The sequence below is a fragment of the Folsomia candida genome, unplaced genomic scaffold (genome assembly GCF_002217175.1).
Source record: "Folsomia candida strain VU population unplaced genomic scaffold, ASM221717v1 Fcan01_Sc005, whole genome shotgun sequence".
Taxonomy (NCBI): Eukaryota; Metazoa; Arthropoda; class Collembola; order Entomobryomorpha; family Isotomidae; genus Folsomia; species Folsomia candida.
Window position 1 is genome coordinate 4,764,140 of NW_019091197.1, and position 24,956 is coordinate 4,789,095.

The 24,956-nt window shown below is 35.8% G+C and overlaps 9 protein-coding genes across 17 annotated transcripts; 5 read left to right on the top strand and 4 right to left on the bottom strand.

Annotated features, from left to right (window-relative positions):
• Positions 1-119: 119 nt before the first annotated feature.
• On the bottom strand, positions 120-1,956 carry LOC110850096 (ranBP-type and C3HC4-type zinc finger-containing protein 1). Its single transcript, XM_022097579.2, has 4 exons — positions 1,504-1,956; positions 1,255-1,366; positions 702-1,013; positions 120-618 (listed from the first exon to the last, which is right to left on the bottom strand). Exons 1-4 carry the CDS (start codon positions 1,704-1,706, stop codon positions 328-330), a joined length of 918 nt encoding a protein of 305 aa, XP_021953271.1. The 5' UTR covers positions 1,707-1,956; the 3' UTR covers positions 120-327.
• A 1,075-nt stretch (positions 1,957-3,031) lies between these two features.
• Positions 3,032-5,895, top strand: LOC110849615 (zinc finger protein 2 homolog). The gene is made up of 4 exons (XM_022097045.2): positions 3,032-3,217; positions 3,302-3,682; positions 3,753-4,250; positions 4,323-5,895. The coding sequence occupies exons 2-4, from the start codon at positions 3,331-3,333 to the stop codon at positions 5,282-5,284; spliced, it is 1,812 nt and encodes a 603-aa protein (XP_021952737.1). The 5' UTR covers positions 3,032-3,217; positions 3,302-3,330; the 3' UTR covers positions 5,285-5,895.
• Positions 5,896-6,139: 244 nt separating this feature from the next.
• On the bottom strand, positions 6,140-7,315 carry LOC110850389. The gene is made up of 3 exons (XM_022097822.2): positions 6,775-7,315; positions 6,432-6,644; positions 6,140-6,319 (listed from the first exon to the last, which is right to left on the bottom strand). Exons 1-3 carry the CDS (start codon positions 7,270-7,272, stop codon positions 6,140-6,142), a joined length of 891 nt encoding a protein of 296 aa, XP_021953514.1. The 5' UTR covers positions 7,273-7,315.
• Positions 7,316-7,452: 137 nt separating this feature from the next.
• LOC118435616 lies at positions 7,453-9,102 on the top strand. Its single transcript, XM_035851916.1, has 5 exons — positions 7,453-7,569; positions 7,650-7,992; positions 8,094-8,155; positions 8,242-8,462; positions 8,631-9,102. Exons 3-5 carry the CDS (start codon positions 8,101-8,103, stop codon positions 8,928-8,930), a joined length of 576 nt encoding a protein of 191 aa, XP_035707809.1. The 5' UTR covers positions 7,453-7,569; positions 7,650-7,992; positions 8,094-8,100; the 3' UTR covers positions 8,931-9,102.
• Positions 9,103-9,192: 90 nt separating this feature from the next.
• On the bottom strand, positions 9,193-12,363 carry LOC110849780. The gene is made up of 4 exons (XM_022097228.2): positions 12,018-12,363; positions 11,875-11,951; positions 10,703-11,803; positions 9,193-10,445 (listed from the first exon to the last, which is right to left on the bottom strand). The coding sequence occupies exons 1-4, from the start codon at positions 12,067-12,069 to the stop codon at positions 9,747-9,749; spliced, it is 1,929 nt and encodes a 642-aa protein (XP_021952920.2). The 5' UTR covers positions 12,070-12,363; the 3' UTR covers positions 9,193-9,746.
• Positions 12,364-13,589: 1,226 nt separating this feature from the next.
• LOC110849808 (clavesin-2) lies at positions 13,590-17,451 on the top strand. Its single transcript, XM_022097261.2, has 7 exons — positions 13,590-13,808; positions 13,871-13,971; positions 14,051-14,201; positions 16,223-16,419; positions 16,500-16,610; positions 16,698-16,858; positions 16,955-17,451. The coding sequence occupies exons 1-7, from the start codon at positions 13,751-13,753 to the stop codon at positions 16,968-16,970; spliced, it is 795 nt and encodes a 264-aa protein (XP_021952953.1). The 5' UTR covers positions 13,590-13,750; the 3' UTR covers positions 16,971-17,451.
• A 32-nt stretch (positions 17,452-17,483) lies between these two features.
• LOC118435565 (retinaldehyde-binding protein 1-like) lies at positions 17,484-20,350 on the top strand. Of its 5 annotated transcripts, none has more exons than XM_035851800.1 (9): positions 17,484-17,945; positions 18,008-18,127; positions 18,218-18,318; positions 18,387-18,537; positions 19,208-19,401; positions 19,481-19,591; positions 19,661-19,821; positions 19,894-19,976; positions 20,060-20,350. In XM_035851800.1, exons 2-8 carry the CDS (start codon positions 18,067-18,069, stop codon positions 19,922-19,924), a joined length of 810 nt encoding a protein of 269 aa, XP_035707693.1. In that variant the 5' UTR covers positions 17,484-17,945; positions 18,008-18,066; the 3' UTR covers positions 19,925-19,976; positions 20,060-20,350. The 5 variants fall into 5 exon arrangements, 4 of the variants coding, with proteins under 4 accessions (XP_035707693.1, XP_035707694.1, XP_035707695.1 ...); XM_035851801.1 differs by having other exon boundaries at positions 17,684-17,945; positions 20,085-20,350; XM_035851802.1 differs by having other exon boundaries at positions 17,684-17,945; positions 20,107-20,350.
• A 227-nt stretch (positions 20,351-20,577) lies between these two features.
• On the bottom strand, positions 20,578-22,658 carry LOC110849781. Of its 5 annotated transcripts, none has more exons than XM_022097229.2 (6): positions 22,543-22,658; positions 22,302-22,445; positions 22,188-22,220; positions 21,988-22,114; positions 21,148-21,904; positions 20,578-21,080 (listed from the first exon to the last, which is right to left on the bottom strand). In XM_022097229.2, exons 4-6 carry the CDS (start codon positions 22,006-22,008, stop codon positions 20,764-20,766), a joined length of 1,095 nt encoding a protein of 364 aa, XP_021952921.1. In that variant the 5' UTR covers positions 22,009-22,114; positions 22,188-22,220; positions 22,302-22,445; positions 22,543-22,658; the 3' UTR covers positions 20,578-20,763. The 5 variants fall into 5 exon arrangements, with proteins under 5 accessions (XP_021952921.1, XP_035707688.1, XP_021952922.1 ...); XM_035851795.1 differs by having other exon boundaries at positions 22,549-22,651; XM_022097230.2 differs by lacking the exon at positions 22,543-22,658 and having other exon boundaries at positions 22,002-22,114; positions 22,302-22,440.
• An 88-nt stretch (positions 22,659-22,746) lies between these two features.
• On the top strand, positions 22,747-24,710 carry LOC110849845 (clavesin-2). Its single transcript, XM_022097307.2, has 7 exons — positions 22,747-22,886; positions 22,945-23,045; positions 23,122-23,272; positions 23,640-23,836; positions 23,929-24,039; positions 24,111-24,271; positions 24,361-24,710. The coding sequence occupies exons 1-7, from the start codon at positions 22,829-22,831 to the stop codon at positions 24,374-24,376; spliced, it is 795 nt and encodes a 264-aa protein (XP_021952999.1). The 5' UTR covers positions 22,747-22,828; the 3' UTR covers positions 24,377-24,710.
• The last annotated feature ends 246 nt before the right edge of the window (positions 24,711-24,956 follow it).

The following is a 24,956-nucleotide window of genomic DNA, read 5'->3' on the forward strand; positions in this document are numbered from 1 at the left end:
AGTAACAGATGGACAGTCGATGTTTAGTGTGTATGCATATATTTATATGTGTGCATGTATTTAGTAGAAATGCATTTGTGCAATTTGTAGCAAAATTTGGAAATAAAAAAATGAATGTCTTTTAAATGGGTAATATAATTGTGGGACTATTTTAATAACAAAATTAATTGACGTATGTGTATTACATAATATTTGTTCGAGTTATGCAATTGAATCATTGAATATATCAATAACCATTGAAATATCAGATCGTTGTGACCTAAATAAGTAGTTTTGTACTATTATACATAAATACGTATTTGCTTGTCAACCTATGAACCTTTGAACTCATCGAAAATACTTGTCAATATAATTTAAAACGATAACGCCAATAACACTAATTAAAAAACAAAGTACTAGAAACCCACACATTTGTACCTTTCTTGACAAGAGAACTCTGGTTGCCATGGGGACAAACAGTGTCCCATCGTCATCCCCAGATTTCCTTTGATTTTCTTGCGAGATCCAATCAAAGTCCGTCTTACAAAAGGAACACCACATGTGAACACAGCCTCCAGTCTTTTCGACCATAATTCGACAACTCGGGCATTTCATGACGATGCCGTCGTTTACTTTGCTCTAAAAAAAATTGTGACATGTAAATTTCTCATTAATAAATTTGATAAATATATTTATTTGGTTTTTGCCGTTTTATAACTCACCTGAATTAACTGCTTGGTCTGAATATCCATCTGATCTTGTTGGAGCACCCTTTGATACGTGATGCATGAAACGGATTCATGCATAGCTTGACACTTGAGACAATTCTTCTTGCAGCAGATGGGACATTTATAGGTGGACTTTGAACGGAACCATTTGACCAGGTGACGAAACCCGGCGTCTTTCCGGGTGTCCGGCTCCAATTCCCACCAAGCTGTGCAATCCGCAGTTTTGCAGTGGTACGCGTTTTTCATGGTCATTTCCGCCTGGTGGAGTGATCTTTGGAGCAGGGATTGATAAGAGGTTGGGACGAGCTGGAAATTATTCAACTTATACCATTCGAGTTATTTCTACTTTTCATTTTCGTAAAATTTGGTACTGAAGGAAAAATTGAGGACCACTGGGGTCTAACTACCAATGTATTAACAACCACTATTAAATTGAGTAGTAAATATAGCAAGAGTTTTAAAAATTACGAATTATTTTATATAGTCTAGATATGTATGTATGTAATGTCTACTATTGGGAAAAATGTATGCATTTAATGTCTCTTACCACTTTTATTTCACGTATCGAAATTTCTAAAGTGCAGGAAAAATTTTCTCCCCGATGTGGACATGTGATCGTGACAGCCTCCGAGTATTCTATATGTTTCGTCAGGCACGTTCTGAAATGTACAAATATAGTAGAATTTATTAATAAATGTGTAGGCAATTTGACCAAAATTAAAAGGTGATTGGGATAAGTTTTTCTCTAATGTTGATAAGAAAATGTTGGTAACAAGAAAATATAAATGTTGTATACCGGCAAAACTGGTGGAAACATTCACGTAGGATGACACCCTCGCCTATTTCAACCTTATCCAAGCATATAGCGCAGTCAAACTCAATTTTTGAAAGTAGTAAATCGTTTTCTTCCAGTTCCATTAGCAATACGGTGTCAGGCGTGGGCTGCTTTTCGTCAGATTGTGTTATACAACTTTCCAGCGTAACTGCTGAGTTTTCCATGGTATTACAATTTAATCGGTTTATGATTTAATTAAGTACGTAATGGCTAATGTGCAATTCGTCCGAGTGAAATTTTTGTGCAGCTTATTTTTGATTTTTTTAATAGATAGACAAAGTTTTTTTTTGGAATTTGTTCTGTAGAAATTTCCTATTTTTTACGGATACCAATTAGTTTTTGTTACTAAAGTGTCTAATCTAGACAAAGGATGACTGGATGCAGGATGTTGTGATATACGAGTTTGTGAAAGTTGTCGCTTCGTCATTGTATGCATGGTCTTCTTCTTTGTTAACCATAAAATATCGAAACATACATTGGCAGGCATTAAGATATAGGTACCCTTTGAGGGACGGGTTGGCATTGTTGAAAACACAACTTGGCTAGACCTTCATCCTTATTATTTGCGTACATACGAAACGTAGGCCACCTTAAAACCTCAGCAGATCGGATGTTGTATTACATATAGGTACATACTTTCAACTATATGTATACAAGGAACCCTTTGTATGTATGCACATATTTGTATTTGTGTTAAATTCTTGCCCCTGAAATTTGGCCGTCCTTGTAACCAGGCTGTAAATAATGTGTCTGAAAATCAAGTTTAAATGTAACCTATGTAACTAAATGCTCTCAAAAAAGCTAAATTTAAAGAAGAGTTGAAAATTGAATTTGAATTTCGCAAATATAATTTAAATGATATTACACATTAAATACATAAATATACTCTTATTAATTTGAAGTATGTAATTAAACATTTTTAATATAAAAATATAAAAATCTTTGACAATACATTGTTATGTGTAATTTTTTCAAGCAGTATTTATTATATGCATTACCTACATATGTAAATATCTATGTGTTAATATTTTTCTAAAAAGCCATATAATCAAATATGTATGCAGGTACATGTCTACCTGTATGTAGATGTATATGCACATGCACATATCCAGGTTCCAACTTGCGACCTTACTACTCACAGTCTTACTATTTAAAACTTTCGTGGGTTATGGTGAAACAATTTTTGATACAATTTCAATTATGTGCGAAAAAAGTTAGATAGGTATGTATATACGCATATGTACACATATGTATATGTGTACATTACACATTGAGCTAGCGTCATGTACATAAACACAACATTAATAAAATATGCACGTAAAAACCAATTATAAATATGAATTTCGTTGTCTGATAGTTCCTAAAGTATATATATTAACATTATTTATGTATATATGTATGTCATATGTATTATGTATGTATGTACATGTACATCATTATACACGCAATCGATGAGATTGTTCACAGAGGGAAAGTACAACCACATTTCATTATGTACACAACTTATGTAACACAAGTCATAGATTTATGTCATATCGGTATTTTGGTTTATAATTCTGGTGTATCTGTATTTGTAGCTTTGCTTTTGCAAACTATTTTATAAGAACTATACAGAAGAGCCCTACATTTAATTAACTTTCCTGGAAATTATCTATACTTAAATGTAATCACTGTAGTAAGTTTTTATGGACATTAAACCAAAATCCGTTTTCTTATACATACGTACAGAATTTTAATTACTGGACATTTTTATTCATAGTACAACTCAACCAACTAATTTCCCCCAGGATGGAGGAATCTTGTATTTTTTGTGGAGTGGGTGCGGATCCTGTAAAACAAGAACTACTCGACGAAAATATAAAAAACTGGACAAACATGTGTACGGAATCGATTTGCTGTTTATTCCAAATTTCTGGTGACCACACCCTCCCAGGAATCTTGACTGCTGCTCATTATTGTGATAAATGTCGTCAACTCGTTCGAGATGTAGATTTCACGCTTCGCCTCTTTAACCAACTCTTACACCGCTTGGAGAACGTGCAGAAGGAAATCTTGCATAATTTATCTAGTCGGAGAGAAGATGAAGGAAATGATGATGAGATGAAAGACATAAAGCATTCCAATGATCTGATAAGAGAGAGTTAGTAACAAGCTGTGATAATTGGTGATTATTTAATATTAATAATTATTGTCATTCTGCTCGTATTTAGTGTTTCGTCAGGGGAGTGCAAATATCAACGTTGGGATCGATCAGCTAAAAAGTTTAATGAGCTTGGAGAGATTGACTAAGCACAATAATTTGGGAGACGACAACTGTTTTAAGGTCATAAATAATTTCAACGGGTCGGAGGTCCTGCAGGGGAAGAGACTTGTTGTTACAAAAAGACAAAGAAATTCAAATGGCCAAATCCTTACTGTAAAAGTAGAAACCGAGTTACGCGAAGGTGTAAATTTTGAAGATTCAGGTCAAGGCTACTTATCTGATGGAGAAATCGACCAGGATGATAAGAATAGCTGGTCTGAGGAGAATTCATCCGACCAAGAAATTTCAGACTCTAGCAGTTCCTCTGATTACGAAGAAAATCACGTCAAAAGACCAAAAAGAAAGCTTAAACAATGTGAAAAGATATATTTTCAATGCTCCCTGTGCAACGTGAAAGTTTCCTCAGAATTAAGTCTAAACTGCCATCGACGCAAAGTTCACGAAGGTATGAAATTAAATTAATGTACTAATTTTATTGCATTTTTTGTAGTACTCATTCACAATTTTGTGTGTGCAGCGGATCCCGTTCCATTTCACTGTGACAAGTGTCCCCAAAAATTCAAAGTGTACAAAACTCTGATGCATCATAGATCTACCGATTGTGGACGGTTATCATCCCAGCAGCAACGATCTCATCCCAGCGAAACTTTCCTGTGTGAATTCTGCTCAAAGAAATACTGCTCTGCAAACTACCTTGCGAAACACGTCGCCACGTGTCACACTCAACAACACTGTGATTTCTGCAATTTCGGATTCGAAACCGTGCAAGAACTCGAAGCGCATGAAGAACTACATAAAAAATGCGAGCAGCCATTCCAATGCGTCCTATGTGATCAAGTATTGACAAATTCTTCCAACTTGAGGAGACATGTCATCGTTTCCCACACAGATAAGCATGTTGTGTGCGAAATTTGTGGGGGAAAATTTATGTCCGCCTCACACATGAAGAAACATCACAAAATTCATCAGGAAGGTTACGTCGGACATAAGTGTGGCGTTTGTGGTTATACTTTCTCTCGTGCGTCCGCATTGAAACATCACATGCTCAAGCACTCAAAAACCAAGTCGTTTACTTGCGAAATTTGTGGAAAAGGGTTTACTTATCAGAGTGGTTTGACCGTGCATTTAGCGAGTCATCAGGTAGAGAGGAAATTTATTTGCAAAATTTGTGGGAAAGGATTTTCAGCAAAGTGCTTTCTCATGCGGCATGAAGAGATCCACTCTGGGACGTCGGCGTATGAATGTCCAACTTGTGGGAAGAAATTCAAGACGAGGAATAGTTTATCGCAGCATGTTACGACACATTTGCCCAAAGATCCGAATAAGAAGCCAAGGGTGCGTAAAAGTCAGAAAGGTGGAGATGAACGAGATGAAGGTGTCCAGAGAGGAAGAAAAGGTCATGTCAATGTTAATAATGTGGACGTAGCTGCAGCTGGACTAGTATTTCAGGGGGCGTATTCTAACTATAATTCATTCTGATATAAAGAAATTGTATTTTAAATGGATAAATCTTGAATATTAATATGTATAAAAATTTATAAGTTTTAATTTTTTGAGAAAAATTATCCATGACTTTTATATTCGGATGCATAAGTAACTTTTAATTCATATGTTTATACATTGATGCAATTTTGTTAAGCATATGTAGCTATTTACATAAGTAATTTTGTGGAGATGGGTTTAAAAGGAAAATCGATATCCATTAACTTAATGATAAATACTCTTCGTTAATTATTTCGTTTATATTGCTTAAAATTTGCACACATGTACTAATAAATAACATAACGTAGGAAAATAGGTCCATGCACACACCCATAATTAACATTTTGCATTTCTGAAATTGTATATGTATATTTGTATAAGCAAACAATATATGCCTTGAAGTATTTATATGCTGGAGATGATCGCATGCCACTTGGGGAATAATTTCTACAATACATGACTAAATTTTCTTCTTCTAATTCATCAACTGGGGTAATTTTATTATGCTTGTTATCTTATTTACACAAATCCAAATCAACTATTTTTACAGAGTCTAATTTAAATAATCTTTGCCACAGTAAAATAAAATAAATTTGTCTACTACACTACTTAATAACAGTTAAAAAATTCATGAATGCACGTCAACATTAATTAGTAGTTTGGAAAATTATTACTAATCACTAATCCTAATTAAAACAGACATTAACATAAGAGAGCAGCAAGAATTGTTTATATATTTTTCTATTTTGAGTCTAAAGTCTAAATTACTTTTACAAATCGCTACTCGAGTAATAAGCGGGTTTTCCCTCAAGAATGACTCAAAAGTTAAAAATTATCAAGTTTTAAAAATAGTTAGTCCTTCATCTTCATGTTCATAAGTCTTGCCACGTCGGCGCGTGCCTGGTCAAAATTGATGGAGCGTAATTCCATTGGCACGTCGTGATTGTAAGGACAGTATTTAAAAGTATGAGCCGTGTCGCCAGTTTCCCCACAAATTCTGCACACCAAATTACGTAAGACTGGACAGGATACCTAGAAATAGACCGAGAAGAATCATTAGATTAGATTATCGAGCAGAATTTGGGTAATCAAAAGCCAGAATTTTAAATAAATATGTAAATACACATTGGATTTATGTATGTACCTTGCCCTCCGAATCCCGGAGCGTGTGTGACATGTAAAAGCTCTCCGTTTCACGATTGCTGAGGCACAACTTGCAATGATTGTCTGAAGTGAGATAAATGCCGGACTGGGATCTGTGAGAACGGTGATCTCTGCGAGAAAGAAAACGGCGACGAGACCGTGCCTCTTGACGGCTGCTTAATGACGAAAGGGACCCCTCGGCCGAGTCCTCGTGCTGCGGTGACACATAAAAAAATATATTAGTACAAACCACGTCTCAAAATTGTCTCAAAAATTGTCTCAAAGTGCCTCATCTTGTGTGTTATAGTTTCACAAAATTAATAAGTAAAATTAATCTCACTCACCATCATATCTGCAAAACTTTCATCTTCCATTCTCCTCCACATCTCAGCAGCCAAGCTGTGTATTTCGTAAGGACCTTGATTTGGCCAATCCATCTGATACGATCTTATTGGCACGAACACGGGAGGAAGACTCTCGACCCTTGGTCCCTGCGCCAAGGGTGATACTGCAGATGACGGAATCTGTTCATTCACTGGCCCCGGGTAAAAACAGGTCGTACAGGGAAACGATAAGCAGTTGGTGCCGAGATGGGCATCCGCCAAAGTGCTCGGAAGTAGGTTGTAGCAATCGCCACCATCATTTCCACCTCCGCGTAACATTGAAATCGACATTGAAGGGTCCCAATATTTTACTGGTTCTGGTCCCGGCTGTCCCTCAGTTTCCGTTTCGGTTGTTGGATTCGGTGTATCAGATGGGACGGATGGGGGCGTTATTGGCAAGGTCACGTTACTCTGCTGTGGGAAGAAGGACACCGAGAAGGGAGGTAGTTTCTGCTCCATAATTCCTAGCAGCAAGTATTCTCTAAAATAGGACAGTACTTATTTGATGTGACACATATTTAAAAAATAACGAATGGTTTTTACTTACACAGATATTTCAACTCGTATTTGCTGTGGATGATTTTTTCATGTCTTAAAAATACTTTGAAAATTTGAAAAAAAACTTTGTCGTGATGATGTGTTGGCAGGAGGACAGGAAAATCTTCGAGACTTGAACTCTGAAGGAAGTCACAATCACAAATGAACCAAGTTTCAAGAAACAAAGCCAAAAGTAACCCAAACCAAGCAGCCAAAAATGTAAGGAACGAACGCCACGCCGAGCGAGTCGTTCTTATCAAGCAAGGGAATAATTGTCACTTGTTTTGCGAAAATTCCAGGTGCAGAAAGAGAAGGGACGCTAACTTTTACCAGCTCAAGTCCAACGCGTGCTATTAATAGGATCAGTTGAGCGAGTTCCATATACTCGGTTATATTATTAACGGGCGGAAAGTGCCCACTAAATAAGTCGAGTACATATATGAATCCAGTAGAGTGGAAGGAATTCTGATAAGACGGCGTCTCCTTCCTTCAGCATTAAGGAAGATGCTGATGAGCGTTCACTCATCTTTCAGTATTCGTCCAAGGTGCACCTCATCCCAGGAGAACCTTCCATAAGACTTATTAAAAATTTTCATCTTAACGAATTCAGAAATTTTAGCTGAGACGAATATTTCCGAAAAAGTAAGCTCAACTAATTTTAAGTTACAGCTTTTTTAAACTTTCTAATTACATCACTTATAATTAGGCCATAAATATATTCCTCAATTTTATTCACGTTGCAGAATCAATATGTCCATCCTTGAAAAATATTATTGTTGTACCAGCAAAAGTTTTCTCGTAAACAGTAAGTTTCACTTTTCCCATAGTTGAATTCAATTTAAATATTTTATTTTGAGCTCAATAAATATGTAAGAATATCTTCATTTTCAGGCCGTGGCAGACCGTATAGAAATCGATTCTTGCCCCCGTATCTCAGAAATTCTGAACTGATCGTCCGTCTCCCTGGCCACCCGCACAACAAATACACGCAAACGGCCCCCTACATCTGCTCTCATCCCAGCGTCGGACACAGGAACGTGAACCGCATAATGACCCGGTACGTGGAACATCAGAAGAGAGCCTGCGTTCAGGATGAGGACGGCAACTTCTGGGTGAGTTCTTTTAAAAAGTCAATCATTTTTACGCATTTGACGAATCGAAAGAACTTTTTTGCAATTTAATCTAATGTAAAATCAGTACACATTTTTCTCAATCAATTATTTTACCAAAATTCTACACAATTTGTTATGATCCGTCTTTTGAAATTACATATTTTTTAGTTCCGAGGGTCACTAGCAGCTGAAAAGGAGAGGAAGTTGTCCGCTGTTGATTCCGGGATTAGCGAAACCAGCACCGACGAAGGATCTCAAGTCAGCAAGAAGGATCGAGACGGGGCTGTGAGTCCAGATTTGGGCGTCTATTCGAATAGCGACGAAATTGTTGACATTGATGATGAGCTGTATGAGAAGCTGACCAGGCTTAAGATTGCGGATATGAAATTTTGTCGAAAACGTCCACAAATTCGGAATTATGAATTTAAAAATTGGAATGTTGAGTCCGTTTTCGGAAAGTTGGTTTAAATAGTAGGACATTTATGAACGTGTGACGAATAGAAAGAATATTTTGACTTTTCATGAATTTAGTGGTCTTTTAATTGGTTTTACGATTCGATATAGTGCAAAATTTGTATAATTTTTTTTCAATCAATTATCTTACCAACATTTTAAAGCAATTTGTTATGATTTGTCGTTTTGAAAGTATATGAAGTTTGATATTGTTTGAAAATTATTATGACGAAGACATGGCGAATAAATTGTGTATAAATCAATTATTACACAAATATCTATTTAAAAGACTGTACATTTTATTTGATAGAGTTTAATTTCACCAATTTTCGGCATTAAGTATTTACTTCCCAAAAATGCAAGTAAATAAGTATACAAGAAGGCATGCTAAACTCCTATAATAATTACTCTAGTTTCAAATGAACTGCGGCACAATCACTTTCTTGGAGCTCACGCCAAAATATGTACAAGCAGAATACCACTGAAGATCAGTGAAATACATAACTCGAGTTGAAACTGGCAATTTTATGGCAAAGGTTTGCATACATAGTTTTATACTATCATCTGATGACTAATTAGGGAAAAATTTAATCGTTCGCCGAAGTGGTTGCTATTTAGATATTAAAAATTTCTAATGCAAAGCCGATTTAGAAAATACCTAAATACATACTTAGCTTTTATGGTTTTACATACTTTTTGGTAAATTCAAATTGTGATAAATAATTTTCAGTTTTGCAAATATAATTATCGTACAAAATTTGATAGTTGGCTACCTACTTAAGAAAGTTACCTATCTATTCTTAACAAAACTGCTTATTTATTCAACTCTATTCAGTAATAACTCTTGACAACATTATACGGAACGAGTGACGCTCGCAAATCCTTAAACTTTTGAATCACCTCAACTCCACCGACGTCATATAACTTGGCCAGGTATGCCCAGTTGTCCAATATATTTTCCGGATAGACTTCTCCATTCGGTAATTTGACATATCCATTGCTCTCCTGCTGTGTCGACATGTTCTCACCAAACAATACGCCACCGGCAGGGTACAAAGCCGGATATCTGCTAACCGCTCTGCTAAAAAGATCACCTTTGATTTCCGGGTTTCTCTGATTCTTCCCACTTTCAGTCATCAGCTTTGTTAAGAGAAGAGTATTTTTGAACATTCGTAGCTCATCACGATCCCATTGAATAACGGATTGTACTCGGGCCACGCTGCTAGCCATTTTCGCTAAATTGGTCCTCCCCCCGAGAAACTTGTTATCGTTGAAGTTTGAAATTATTAGCCAAAAGTTAGGGGCGTCTGGTCCCGAGGCTAAGTAGGATACGAGACTGGATAACACTTTATAGTCGTGGTCGGCAGGTTTTCCTTCAGTGAGTCCTTCAACGTCGATAAGTCTGAGGATGGAGGTCGTACCGGGGACGGTGATGTCATACTGGGTCACATACATGTCGCCATCACTGGAGGATGATGGTCGTGTAGAGGCAGTAGTGATCTGGGCCGAGGGGCCAAGGATCTTTTGAACCTTCAATAAAAAATCAAGATTTGACGTAAGAAATTTCATGACTTTTAGGAACTTAAATAATGAGGGTATTCATTACGTACGAGTTCGTATGCTCGCATCGAAACATAATTTTGAAAAAACTGCGAACTGCATAAATACTGGTCTTGGAGATGCGCTAGTTCGCAAGTGAATTTTTAGCACACTTTGTTTTTTTTGTGAACGTTTCTAAAGATGCGAACTCGTAATGAATGCCCCAAACAATTTATTTATTTACTTACCGTGCTGCTTATCCCAGATTGTCCTTTCCCCATGATAACGATGGATACATTTTCCTCGTTCGGGGTAACGGGAAAGATTGTCGGTACATTAAAAGCGTCCGTGAGTAGGTTGAAAAATTCATCACTTTCTGGAAGATCGATCATATCGAGGAAAAGTTTGGCCCAGTTTGGCCCCGATTTGGGAAGTTGATCCACCTTTTTAATTAATTTGGATTGAAAAAAGTATTGCAGCTGCAGCAGGGCGTCGAGGGTGTAGCGTGGGTATGTCGGATCATACCCCTGGGCATACTGGGTAATTAATTTTCTCGATATTTCGACATCTTCAATGCCCCCTTCGACCACGGAGATGTGTGCCGTCAGTAGAAAATCGTCATATGTAGACGAGTTCATTTGATGATATAACTTCCGCTCTGTTAATCGCACATTTGATGGCGTGCTTGTCCTAATTCCGATGAATGATTTAAGCCCACTCTTAGAATCGGATTGTTGTAAAAGGCTGGTGATCTTATCGAGCACATTTTTAGGGTATTGCTCCCCGTTCGGCAAATTTGTCCAGCCATCCTTCTCGCTGAGACGGCTCAGTTCTGGCTTGTTCTCTCCGATCAGAATGGACCTTGTGAGTTGACGAAAGGTGGCAGGGGCAAGGTCGACAATGGCGTTTTTGAATAGGCTGGTCTTTACTTCCGGCTTATCACTGACGAGTTTTGACTCTGTCATTAGTTTCGATAGGACAAGGATGGCTGGCATGGCTGCATTTGTCTGATTTAGGAGAACCTCTTGAAATCTGGCGACTTTTTTGAGCATAATTATAAAATCAGAGTTATCATCGTAAAAGGTAACATCGGAAAATGGGCTGACGAGGACGAGAACGGTTTCTGAAGCGTTGTGGTCAGGATTTTTGATATACTTTAGTAAGGCCGACATGGTCTCGGCGTCCTGACCAGGTTTTGAGTTTAGACCAGCCACATCGAGTAGAATGGTGGAAGTTGTACTGCCCGGTGGGGTTATTTTGTATTCGGTGATGTAATTGGTCCCATTGGTGGAGGAGGATCCGATATTTGCCGTTTGACGGATTGGGATTTTGCCAAGAACACTTTTCAACTGGAGAAAAATGCAGTCACCAATTAAGTCATAATTCATGTAACTATTTTAATTGAGAAATGAAATTGTACCGTTGATGAGATGCCGGCTCCTGCTTGTCCCCAAAATATTATTCGCAAATTGTTATCCGCATTTGATTGTACTTTGGCTGAAATGAATAATTTGCATTTTAATCAACGGTTTGATTAATGTCGAATAGATTCAAAATTTATACCTGCGTAGAGCCAAATGAGGAGGAAACAACAGGTTGATATTGATACCTTCATAATACTTTAATTTGCAATTTCTTAACTACAGCTACTTCGGGAGATGGGTTTGTGATTGGTTTGGAAACTAGGCAGGCTTTTTATATCCGTTCTGAAGTTCCATGTTAATTTCTTTCATGCGATGATTTTGGTGTGCATACATTATTTCCCATTTAGCTGGAAATATCAGTCAAGCTAAAGTTATCGATTCCCAAGAAAATAATATTAAATGAATTAATCTTGATTAAGCATTAAAGAAGACTATGTTAATGCGTTCAATGTTCTGTTATGACCATCTACATCAACATGCACGTGTTCCTGTCGCTTCTCGGAAAATGTTACACATTTCCAAGCAAAGCAACGATGAAATGAATGAGCGTCTAAAAGATTAAGGAATGCAGATACAGATAAGTACATATGCATAAATCAATATCACCAGTCTTACTTCAGCACTGCAATAGTCTGGTCTTGGTGGATAAATAATGAAAATGGACAAATTCGCCTACATATATTTACAATCTAAATATAGTTTAAAATAAATCCTAATTTCACGATTATAGACGGAAGGCATTTTTGGAAGCCATTGGCATCTGCACAAAATCCTGAGAATTTGCTTATTTTCAAGACCTTAATTTTGTACAACTTCATGCCGTAAATGCCATCTTTATCTTTGATGGAGTTTTTTTAAATACAGTTTATACTTTTCTTGGAAAATAAATATTCGACATTATCTGCGCTAAAGTTACTGCCATATATTAGATAATTCTGTGAATTATTGTGCATTGAAATGCTAAGAATCGCTGCACTTTCCTTGTATGAAGTTTAATGTTAATCAATCCCCCATACGTACATACGGATGTACATAGATTATATGTATGTATGTAACACCAATATTCTGTATCATCTTGGTGAAAATTGGATAAATACCAAGATTTGATGAAATGATGAATGATGATCCTCCTTGCCTCTTTTAATTTCTGCTAACATTTGCACACTTGTGTGTACATGTGCATATTTACATAAATGTTAACATACCTATACTTATTTACATTGATAAGTAAATTATTGAGTTTATTGTCTTTAAGTTTTTTAAGTTATTGTGAAAATCAAAGTATTATTTATAGAACTCAAAATAAATAATAGTATATCAAAATTTTAAAATCTTCATATGTATGTATGTACATACATCCATAGATACATATACTTCATGTACTTATTAAATACGTACATACATATGTAATTTGCTTCCAAGTTCTAAGCGAGTATGTAAAATGTAATAAACCGTAAAGCAAATGTGTAGAGCTAACAAATTCAAGTTTAAGTTGGCTTGGCTGTAATTACAGTTGACAAAAATTGAGTAATTTGGTTTAAATTAATTGTTCCTAAGCTTTGGTTAAACCTTTACGTTACACTTTACTTCAACACGGGAGGGATGTCTCATTCTATATTAAATAATTGTGCAATCGCATACATATGTACATGCATATGTGCATACATATATATGTACGTATCCACTGGTTAATTCCTCAATGCAAATGCTGTTTTGCATCAATTTTGATAAATGCAAACATTTCACAGGGCTGTACCACATGCAATTATTCTTGTTTGCTCGTAATGGACTACCAATATTGATAATTATTTGAAGTGAGGATGATAACATAAGTTATTTCTTCTTCACGTAATTATCAGTCAAGTTTTCGCAATGGAATCTGACACAAAGCTTGAACAGAGTTTATCCGAACTAAAATTAAAAATTAAAGGTATTATTCGCCCTCATATACACATTTTTTTGATTCTCACTAAAAAATTTACTGTGTTTTAGAACATGACAAACTTGGACCGTACAGTGAAATCTTGGATGATCCGTTTCTCAACGCGTTTTTACAAGGGAAAGGGTTTGACGTGGATGTAGCTTTGAGTTATGTGAGTACATAACTATAGGATGAAAAAATCAATTTACCTATTATTCGAGAAGATAAAATAATATCGCTAAATTAATTAGGTAGAAAAGTACATGCATATGAGGACGGTAAAATATAAGAAACAATTGAGTCCCTATTTACCCTCCAAGACTCGCTTACTAGAGACTGAACTCGGCCAAATGCTACGGAACAAGGATCAGCATGGGAGATATATTGCGGTGCTAAATACTTGTAAGTGTTAAGATAAGGACCAATTGAAGTTCGCAAACTGCATGGTTTAATTTAATCTAACAATGCATGGGAATGGGAATAAAACCGTGTTCAACCAATATTATTTTTTGACAAATTTGTTGTACCAAAGGGTGATTTCGTACGTGGTGACGAATTTGTCGTTGAATAACCCGGGAACGGTTTGTCGTAGCGGGTCAAAATTTTGAACAGAGGAGCATGTTATCCTCAAATAGTTGTGTGCAAAAAACCAAATCTCTACTTTCAAAAATGCCTCCCCCACAGCCCCCAGAAGGTGAAACACTCATTTTTACTTTTTCCAAACTCCGTCTAAAAAATTCTGTCTCCGCACAAAAATTTTTGTTTTCAAGTATCCGACCCCAAATAAGTTCATTTGACTTATATCTGGGGATTGTACAGGTATTTCACTATTCGAAATGATTTTTATCCCGAATCCAGCTTCAAGGTCCTTTGCATTATCGTGGGTCAACTTTGCCGTCTGGGAAGACGCTCCGTCATGATGAAAAATCACCTTAATTATTTTTTTACCGTGCAATTTAGGAAAATGTTATTCTAAAAGTGGTTTCAGTACACGGTACACATAATACTTTACAGATTCCTTCACTTTTCGGGGGACTTTGATAAGTGGGAGGACACCACGACCTGACATTGCACCCACAACCATCAACTGTTTAAAAAAGTTCTCCTTACACGGAAGCATCAACTTGCGTGAATTGTTTTCGGCATTTATCGTGTAGTAAGCTCTTCGAACCTAATTAGTAACTTGTAGAGAAATTAGTGCTTCGTCAAATGTCACCAATAACTCACTCCTATTCCTTCAAAGAAAATTCTAATAATTTTTTTTGTAAACACGGGCGCGATTTCTTTCCTGCTTTTCGGTCAGCTGATGCACACGACTTTACCACCCAAGTCGTTTCTTAAAAATGTTAATTTCTCTTTTCACTGAACGCTTAGATATCCCAACCTTACGGGAAATTTCCTTTTGGGTTGGTCGATTGTCTCTGGAGGTCAATTTTCCTATGCACGGTCGGAATTAACACTTTTTGCCTTCTTTCAGGGGGTGGTGGTTGCCCTTTACTCAAAATTTATCGCTTTTCACCTATATTTTTCAATACCTTATTGATTGTAGATTTCGAAACTGTTTTCTATTCACTTTTAAAATGCTTAGTAATTCGGTTGTATGAGCATTTAAGTTTGGAAACAGTAAAAATGAGTGTTTCACCTTCTGGGGGCTGTGGGGGAGGCATTTTTGAAAGTAGAGATTTGGTTTTTTTGCACACAACTATTTGAGGATAACATGCTCCTCTGTTCAAAATTTTGACCCGCTACGACAAACCGTTCCCGGGTTATTCAACGACAAATTCGTCACCAGCAGAAAAATCACCCTTTGGTAAAGACTAGCTTTTTAGAGATAACATTTCGTTCGGCACTTGCGCAAAATTAAGCAAGTTATGGGCGACACAAGTTCGTGAAAATGATAGTTGTTGCCGCAAGGAACTAAATGTCTGTTCCGTTTGAAAACCAAGCGTTTTCAACTTGCAGCGCCAATAAGTTGAATTTTACACATCCACAAAGTGCCGCATAAAGTGTTGCTTCTAAAGATCTTTAAGCCTTAAGTACCTTTGGTACTGTCACCTCTCGATTTCCTTCCAGATAACATTAATCGACGGATAATTTAGTGAGGTGACTGTACTTAAGGTTCCCTTGTGAGATGGTCAAAATAATTTTGACCGAACATGGTTTGCGTCCCCATCGTAAGTAATTTCTTCATTCATTCTGGTAATTAAGTCACTGAAATGACAATGTTGCAAATGAAGGATAAATATATATATATGTGTGGCTGAGTAGAAAATATTTCATAATGAGTGCCACTTTTATGAAATATGAAATATGCAATATGAAGTCATGTAAGGATGAATTCACACCAATTACTTTATAACTTTACGACAAATTAATGGTTCATTCAAATGAAATATTTATCTATAATTACCATTTATTCGTAGATGTCTGGAATCCAGAAACCACCTCCGTGCAGGAAGGTATCGCAACGCTGCTTTTTGCCCTTGATGAAGGGATGCGACGCTATTTTTCCCACAAGCCGGATGGCGTCGTCCTAATTGTCGATTGCAAAGACCCCACTTTCGCTAAAATTCGAGCCGGAACGCTTCCAGTGCTCATTGAAGTGGTCGACCTAATCTTTGTAATATGGATAAATACATTTTTGTAATTAAAGTGCACGCATGCATAATTACTTAATTAGATATTTAATTTTATGACCAGAAATGTCTTCCAGCAAGTCCAAAAGAGATACATTTCGTGAACGAAAACATTTTGTATCGCGCAACTTTAAATATTTTCATGACTTTGTTTGGTAGGAAAATAAGAGGAAGGGTAAGGTGCATTTGCATAGTGTCATTATTTATGCCTCTAAAAATTTGATTAGAATTGACTTATTTTAATTTAGCGTTACTAATTTAGGTCCATATTCACTCGTCCAATATGGAATCCCTTCATAAATTTGTTGCGCCAAATATTCTGCCGAAATCTTTAGGTGGAACTTTAACCAATGAGGAAGCATACGACAGCGACCTGATAAACGGTGCTCGGGAAAATGATAAGTTCTACAAGGGAATTTGGCCGTAAGTTTAGTATTTAAATAATTTAAAATATATCTAAGTTATGGTTAGTAAGGATTATTATCGCGTTAAATAATTTTAGAAATTTTTTCATTGCAGTTCGGACGAGTTGTAGTGCATATGTATGCATAATTAAAGTTAAAGCATGTTGCTTGTGCATATAATACGTATATGTGTTAAAGAATTAAAAATTCTTGTAAACTAATTATAAACAAAAAACTTTAGTTATATATACTAAATAATTTGGGGTGCATTTATACCTAATGTTTTAGTTCAGAACTTGTATGGAGTATAAATTATATCCGCAGAATATGCATTACATAATCTCATTAAAATGATATGAATACTGTAAGTACCTTTGAAAAATATCAACGTAGGAAACATGTCTAAAATTCTAAGATATACATACTTCCTTGCACATTTCTGAAATCCAACGTCAAGCGAATTTAAAATTGAAAGAATTACTGGCTGGTAATCACGAGATAAATTAATTTTAAGGATTGGACAATTTGTTTTTTTAATTATTCTGGTTGCTCGCTGTTTGTTTGCCTAGATGTTGTATGAAGCCCAAATAAATCAAAATCTTCATATGCACATGTAAATGTACATATGTATTTATGTATAATGAATGTGGTAAGCTATATATGTACATACATTGGTAAGGCATTTGTGTAGTATATAAATGTTATATCATTTTGCACTAACAGGTTTTATATACGGACAGTTGCTCAAAAGCAGGTCCCAGATTTCCAGAATTACATGTATATCAAGTGTGTATATGGGACAGACTATATATAAAATGATTCGCAATATTAGTTTCTTGATGACCTCGGACAACTTGATCAAAACGACGATTTGTACATACGATATTGACCTTTACGTGCTGCATTGCTGCTGAAATGTTTGACCATGCAAGTTGAACCTTATGTACATATGTATTTACTTTTTTAATACAAGATTCTACAATACGGAGTACAAAATTATACAATGATTTACACAAGAAATTATTTATTGACTGTGGGATAGAATTATATTTTTGTGAGGAAGAAACGAATATATGAATGCTGATTTGACATTCTAAGAGCATTGTGTAAGTTACCCGTTAAGTTATACATAAATACGTGTACGCATTCATCATCTTCATTTCATTAGTTATCTATCTTAAACCCGATTCCTCTCACTTTCTTGTCAATGAAATTCCAAAGTTGACCATGGAGTTGAAAAGTAATCAGAAAATTGACAAATTAATTGAGCTTAGGTCAAAAATTAGAGGTATATCCCAAATTTAACCCGTACTACATACGTATATCTAAGGAAATACTCTTTTGAGCAAATGTAAATTTGAAGCTATATTTTTTTCAGGTCACGAAAAACTCTGTCATTTCTCGGACATCCTGGACGATGAATTTGTAATTGGTTTTTTGGAAGGGAAAAAGCATGACATGCATGAGACAATCTTTTGCGTAAACGCATAATAATTAATTTATAGTTACTTAAAAAAAATACGAATTTCAGCCACGTTAATTTGTAGCTGGAAAATTACATTGAGTTGCGAACTGTGAAGTATAAGAAATTTATTCAACCCTTCTTACCATCCAGAGCAAGTTTGTTGGGAACCGAATTCGTTAATGTTCTATCAAGCAGGGATCATCATGGGAGACATGTTGCAGTGCTAAATATTTGTAAGTGCGAAACTCGTGGTGCAGTTATAAATATGTATTCCATATAAATACAACAATTTCATATAAAACTTCAATATTCAATTAGATCTTAAAATCTACATACTGTGAATTATTCGCCTCATGACCATTTTTGTATATCTCAAAGCCTATCCTACTAAATTTTGATGAAAGACGAGTAAAAATTGTACGTTAAAACGTGGACAAATTATTGTTAATCTCATGGCATAATTTTGAGATTTGTAGTATTACTGAATTGTCAATATTCTTGTGCATACGAATGTAAGGACAGCAAGCACAGCATTTGGTTAATTTTATGGACATTGATATTACGTCACTGTAAATTTGTTATCCCAAATTTAAATTTCCCTCTCTATATTTACATGATTTTAATTTTATGCACATAATTCCATAATTTACACCTAAACAAACCTTCACATTCCCACCCATGTCCTTTTGTGCCTGTATGTAATGCGATCATACTTTCTGGTCGTATGTATATTCCCCTTTCTGCTCAGAAAAAGATGGAATTCTGAAGCCTGATGGTGACCGTTGTAGGACATGAATATTATTTATTATGGAATTCAAGTTGTCAAGTGACGTGAATTTCCTTACAAATATATAAAATATATTTTTCATAGTAATTGAAATGGCGTCACGTTTTACATTTCAGCTGCCTGGAATCCGTTACTTATATCTGTACAAGAAGTCATGGTAACCGGATTGTTCATTTTTGATGAAGCGGTAAGGCGTTATGTTTCGATAAGCGATGAATTTGTGTTCATAGCCAACTTTGGTGGCGTGTCATTCGAGCAAGCAAAAGCAATCACGCCACAACGTGTCTTCCAAATACTGGAATTGTACCTGGTAAGTACATCAAGCTCTTATTAAATGCGTTTTAAGCATTTATTTTTTTTTCAATAAAGGATTGATAAATTGCTATCAGAAATGCCTCCCTGGCCGCCCAAAAGCGTTGCATATCATACATGAAAACTTTATAATGAACGGAGCCGTCCGAATTCTGAAATATTTGTTGTACACAAAATTACGGGAACGGGTAAGGAATGCTGGAAAAAAATGTTAAAAATTTGAAAATTGTGTAAATTAAAAGGCAACCTTTTAACAGATTCATGTCCACTCAAAGAAGCTTGATTCATTGCATGAACACGTGCGTAGGACAATTTTGCCGACCTCATTGGGTGGCACACTTACAAACGAGGAAGCCTTCGACAATGGTCTAATGGTAAAAATAAGGGGGAATGACGGTTTTTATAAAAGCTTGGAAAAGTAAGTTTGCTTTAAATAGTTCAATGAAAATGACTTTCTATGCAGTAATTTGAGATAAATTTCATGTTACAGAAAAAGTGATGAAGTTTCAAGTATGCGCTAAAAAATGGAATTATAAATGTATAATAAATCCACCGACGTTCTGTTTATCGCCAGTAAGTAATGTTACTGTCATATATTAGATAATTCTGTGAATTATTGTGCATCGAATTAATCGCTGTACTTTCCTTGTATGGAGATTAATTTTAATCTATCTCCAATAGCTACATATACATACATATGTAGATTATGTGACACCAATATATCATCCCGGTGAACTCTGGATAAACACGTGTCCACTACCAAGAATTGGTGAAATCATGATCTTCCTCGTCTCTCTTCATTGGCACATTTGATTTATGTACATAAATATTTATACCCATATACATTTATTTGCATTTATGTTTACGCGAATTGTTGAGTTCCTTTTCTTAAGGATTAAATTCAATTTAAAACGCTGAAAAAGTAGAATAAAATGCAAGTAACAAAATGTGGCAAGTTATTGTAAGAATCAATTAAGAATTTTTACTTTCTACCAAAATTTAAATTGCTTCGTTATTAAGTAATAAAGTATTTATCAAGCTAAAATTAATATGCATACAAAACTTGGCAGTCCTTCGTATGTGGTATGTACATACATACATGTACGCACTTGGACGTAAATATTTATGAATTCCAAGCGGCAATTAACATTTACTTTCTCTTGGATTGACTGTCTCCATCAAGAGTAGAAACAGAAGTATTTTCCGAATTATTGGAGAAATTCTATGAGTCCTGTCCTGTCAGGGAACCAGTACCACCGCCAAAGCTGCTTAGAAATTGAGGAATGTTGGATGCGGCTGAGCTTTGCAAACTGGCCAAGGGCCCAGGTCCTGGGGTAGAAGGATTGGGAGGTGGCTGTCCCTAATCCACAACCCCATGTGTATTTTGCCTGTGTACTTTGAGGAAATATTTTGAACACAGCTCTTTATTGCAAATGTCACAAGGGACGCCACCCAAGCCTGTGCTACTCTCGATGCTAATTCCATGCACTTTTAACATATGGATGCGCATAAAATATTTGTTGCACAGCTCTTTGTGACAAATTGTGCAGTAGCTTCGGCTGGGGGGAGGATTCCCTGCAATATTGGCAGAAGAAGTCTGATTCAATTCCATTATCATTGTTTGGAGGCGTCGCAAGTCATCGTAATCTGAGGTGGTATCCCCACTAGCCTCGATTTCTGCAATAAAAGAATATTTTTCAACTCCTATTGTTAGCAAGTTAACGATCGTGATATTTTTTTTTACCTTCGGACTCGTCATGTTCAGCATGAAATCCTTGCTCGTCAACTTCGCCTCCATCCTCTGAATTTGCCAGATCACCTTCGCATGCACCTTCTCCCCGTCGTCGAGAAGAACGATTTGACTCCTCTTGAGTCACAGAAAAAACTGATGTGCCATAGTTTTCAGAATCTTGCTTTCCTCCTCCTCCATAATTATGGGATGGGTCAGGGTGAAAGTATGATTTGTGCAGGCCAAGAAGGTGCACCGTTTGACAGGATCGGTTGCCCAAAAGGCACGCAAAATCGCCCTCAGTAGTAGTGGCGTCTCCATTGTTTTCCAGAGTAAATGGGGTATCAACATTTCCGGAATTTACTGACTTGGTGGTGGTATTGATAACCCCAGTGGAGAATGTAGTTTTGGACGAAGAGTTGGCTGCGTTAGATGTTTCCGTGTACACGCCGTGTTTGTTGGCTTTGTGTGTCATGAAAAAATACTTGTTGCAAAATTCCTTGTTGCAAAGGTCACAGTATGTTTCAGGATTGAAGATTCTGTGTGGGGGCATGTTTTGTAGGGAAGCAGACACGTTCCCCACAATAAGCTCACTATTGGAACCGGCAGCGGAGGAGGAAGTGGGGGCGCTAGCAGGTTCTAGACATATGGTGGTGCTCATTCTGTATGTGGAGTCCTTGGTTCCTTGTTCCGAAAGAAGTTTAGTTTTGTCATGTTCATAGTCGATAGAGGTGAAATGTGCAGAGGTATTTGACATGATGAATTTACATACCTGTTAAAAATGTGGAACGACTTATGTAATATCGAATCAATTAGGTAATTACATATTTAATCAAAAATTTTTGGATAAGCTACTATCGTATTCTCACTGATCATGAAATCAGTGAATTAGATACTCCGAGAACTATCAGTAGATTAAGAATGAAGAAAGGCTCAATAGTGATCCGAGGCACAAAGTGTTGTTGCTCACGCCAGAATCCGACTAAAACCAAAATATGATCTAGTTAATTTGCACTCCAATTTTTTAACTGCATTCAAAATTGGTTACCCATTACCCATCCATCCAGTACAGAAGAATCATCCACGGACTGTAAATTATCAATAATATTTACATACGTGACGTACTTACATATGTAGGTATATAGATTTAATTAACTGATGGATCTCACTTCATGACACTTTTATCTTTAGCTTGTGTACTTTAGTTAATAGTTGGCGTAATACTCGAACATCTTATTTAACCTTGTCGGGATGTTGTCAGTACGTAGTGCATCAACCCCAATAGTATTGTGAGTATGCAAAAAGTGAATATTCTGTAAAGCATACGAATTCAAGTTAGCTTGGCTTGGCTGTAACTTATTGAAAAAGATAGTAATTTGATTCAAATCAAGTTCTGGTTAAATCTAATACCCTCACTTGTCCAATACGGGAGTGGATGTCTCATTCCATATTAATTGTGCAACCGCCGCATATATACGTATAGTACATATGTATCCACTGGTTCTTGATGAAAAAGCCGATATGCATCAATCCTGATAAATGCAATAATTTTAGTTTCACAAGATTTTTCCTTGTTCCATAACATGTGCCTTGTGCGTTCTCATCTATAATGGACTACAAATTGATAATCATTATAAGTGAGGATGTTATCCACACATAAGTAATTTTTTCCTCTAATTATCAGTCAACTTTCGCCATGGAATCTGACACAAGGCTTGAACAGAGTTTGTCCGAACTAAAATTAAAAATTAAAGGTATTATTCTCCCTTATACATTTTTTTGTTCTCATTACCAAAATTTACCGTGTTTTAGAACATGACAAACTTGGTCCGTACAGTGAAATCCTAGATGATCCGTTTCTCAAGGTGTTTTTACAAGGGAAAGGGTTTGACGTGGACGTAGCTCTGAGTTATGTGAGTACATTTAACTATAAAAAAGTCAATTTATTGTTCGGGCAGATAAAATACATAATATCGCTAAATTAATTAGATAGCAAAGTACATGCATATGAGGACCGTAAAATATAAGAAACAAATGAGCCCCTACTTACCGTCCAAGGCTCGCTTACTAGAGACTGAATTCAGCCAAATGTTACGTAACAAGGACCAACATGGGAGATATATTGCGGTGCTAAATACTTGTAAGTGTGAAACTACGGACCAAGGTTGAAATTAATAAATTAAGGTTCGATTATTAACTAATCAATTGAGGTCCGCATACTACGTAATTTAATTTAAAGAATTTCTTTATTAATTCTGGTAAAAGTTTTACCAGAATTAATAAAGAAATTCTTTTACCGTAAAACTCAATACAATGATAATTTTCCAAATGAAGGATAAATATGTCGCTCCATAGAAAATGTTTAACAACGAACACCATTTTTACGAAATATGAAGTCATACCAATTATTTAACGAGTATTGTGTACACAGTTTTTCCCACTTTTCGATAATTTTATATGTTGATACAAATTAAATATTTATGGAGTTACTATTTATTCGAATGTAGATGTCTGGAATCCAGAGATGGCCTCCGTGCAGGAAAGTATCGCAGCGGTGCTTTTCGCCCTTGATGAAGGAATGCGACGCTATTTTTCCCACAAGCCGGATGGCGTCGTCGTAATTATCGACTGCAAAGACACCACTCTCTCGAAAATTCGAGCCGTAACGTCTTCAGAGATCATTCAAACAATGGACCTATTCTTTGTACGTGAGGCTAATTTTTTCTGATTCAAATTAATGTATAATTATTTAATCAGATATTTAATTTCGTATCACTCTTTATAATTTATGACCAGAAATGCCTCCCAGCAAGTCCAAAAGAGATACACTACGTGAATGAAAACATCATGTATCGTGGATTTTTAAATACTTTGCTGAGTTTTTTTGGCAAGAAAATGAGAGGACGGGTATTTGCACAATGTCATTATTTATTACCTTAAAAATATGACTTGTTTTAAACTTAGCGTTATTAATTTAGGTCCATATTCATTCGTCCAATATGGAATCCCTTCATAAATTTGTAGCGCCAAACATCCTGCCGAAATCTTTAGGTGGAACTTTAACCAATGAGGAAGCCTACGACAGTGACCTGATAAACGGTGCTCGGGAAAATGATAAGTTCTACAAGGGAATTTGGCCGTGAGTTTAATATTTTAAATACATATAAGATATTTATTGTCGGTAAAGATTTGTATCGTTAAATAATTTTTGGAATTTTGTTACTGCAGGTCGGACAAGTTGTAATATGCATAACTAAAAGTAATATACTTCTCTTGTATATAGGACATGTTTATAAATGTTTGTAATGTATGTATGTATTTATATTGGTGTAAAAGATTTTAAAATTCTTGTTAACCAATTACTTATGAACATAAAACCTTAACTATAAATACTAAATAATTTGGGATACATTTATATCCAATCTTGTTTTAGTTAAGAGAGAGCTTATATGGAGTGTAAATTTGATTCGCAGAGTATTAATGCATTACATAATCTCATTAAAATCGTATTTATGGTATGAATACTGCAAGTACTTTGAAAAAAAACATCAATTAAATACTTACAAGAAGCATTCGGAAACATGTCTAAAATTCCACGGACATTCTTCTTTACACATTTCTGCAAACTATGGAATCATTCCAGGGACATATGCATTTGAAAGAACCCATGAGATAAATTTATTTTAAGGATTTAATTTGATTTGTTTCTTCGTATTCTGGTTGCATTAGGTTTGCATAATGTTTATTGTAGATGTTGCATGCAAGCATAATAAATTGAAATGTTCATATGCATAAGTGCACATATTTACCATATATACGTATGT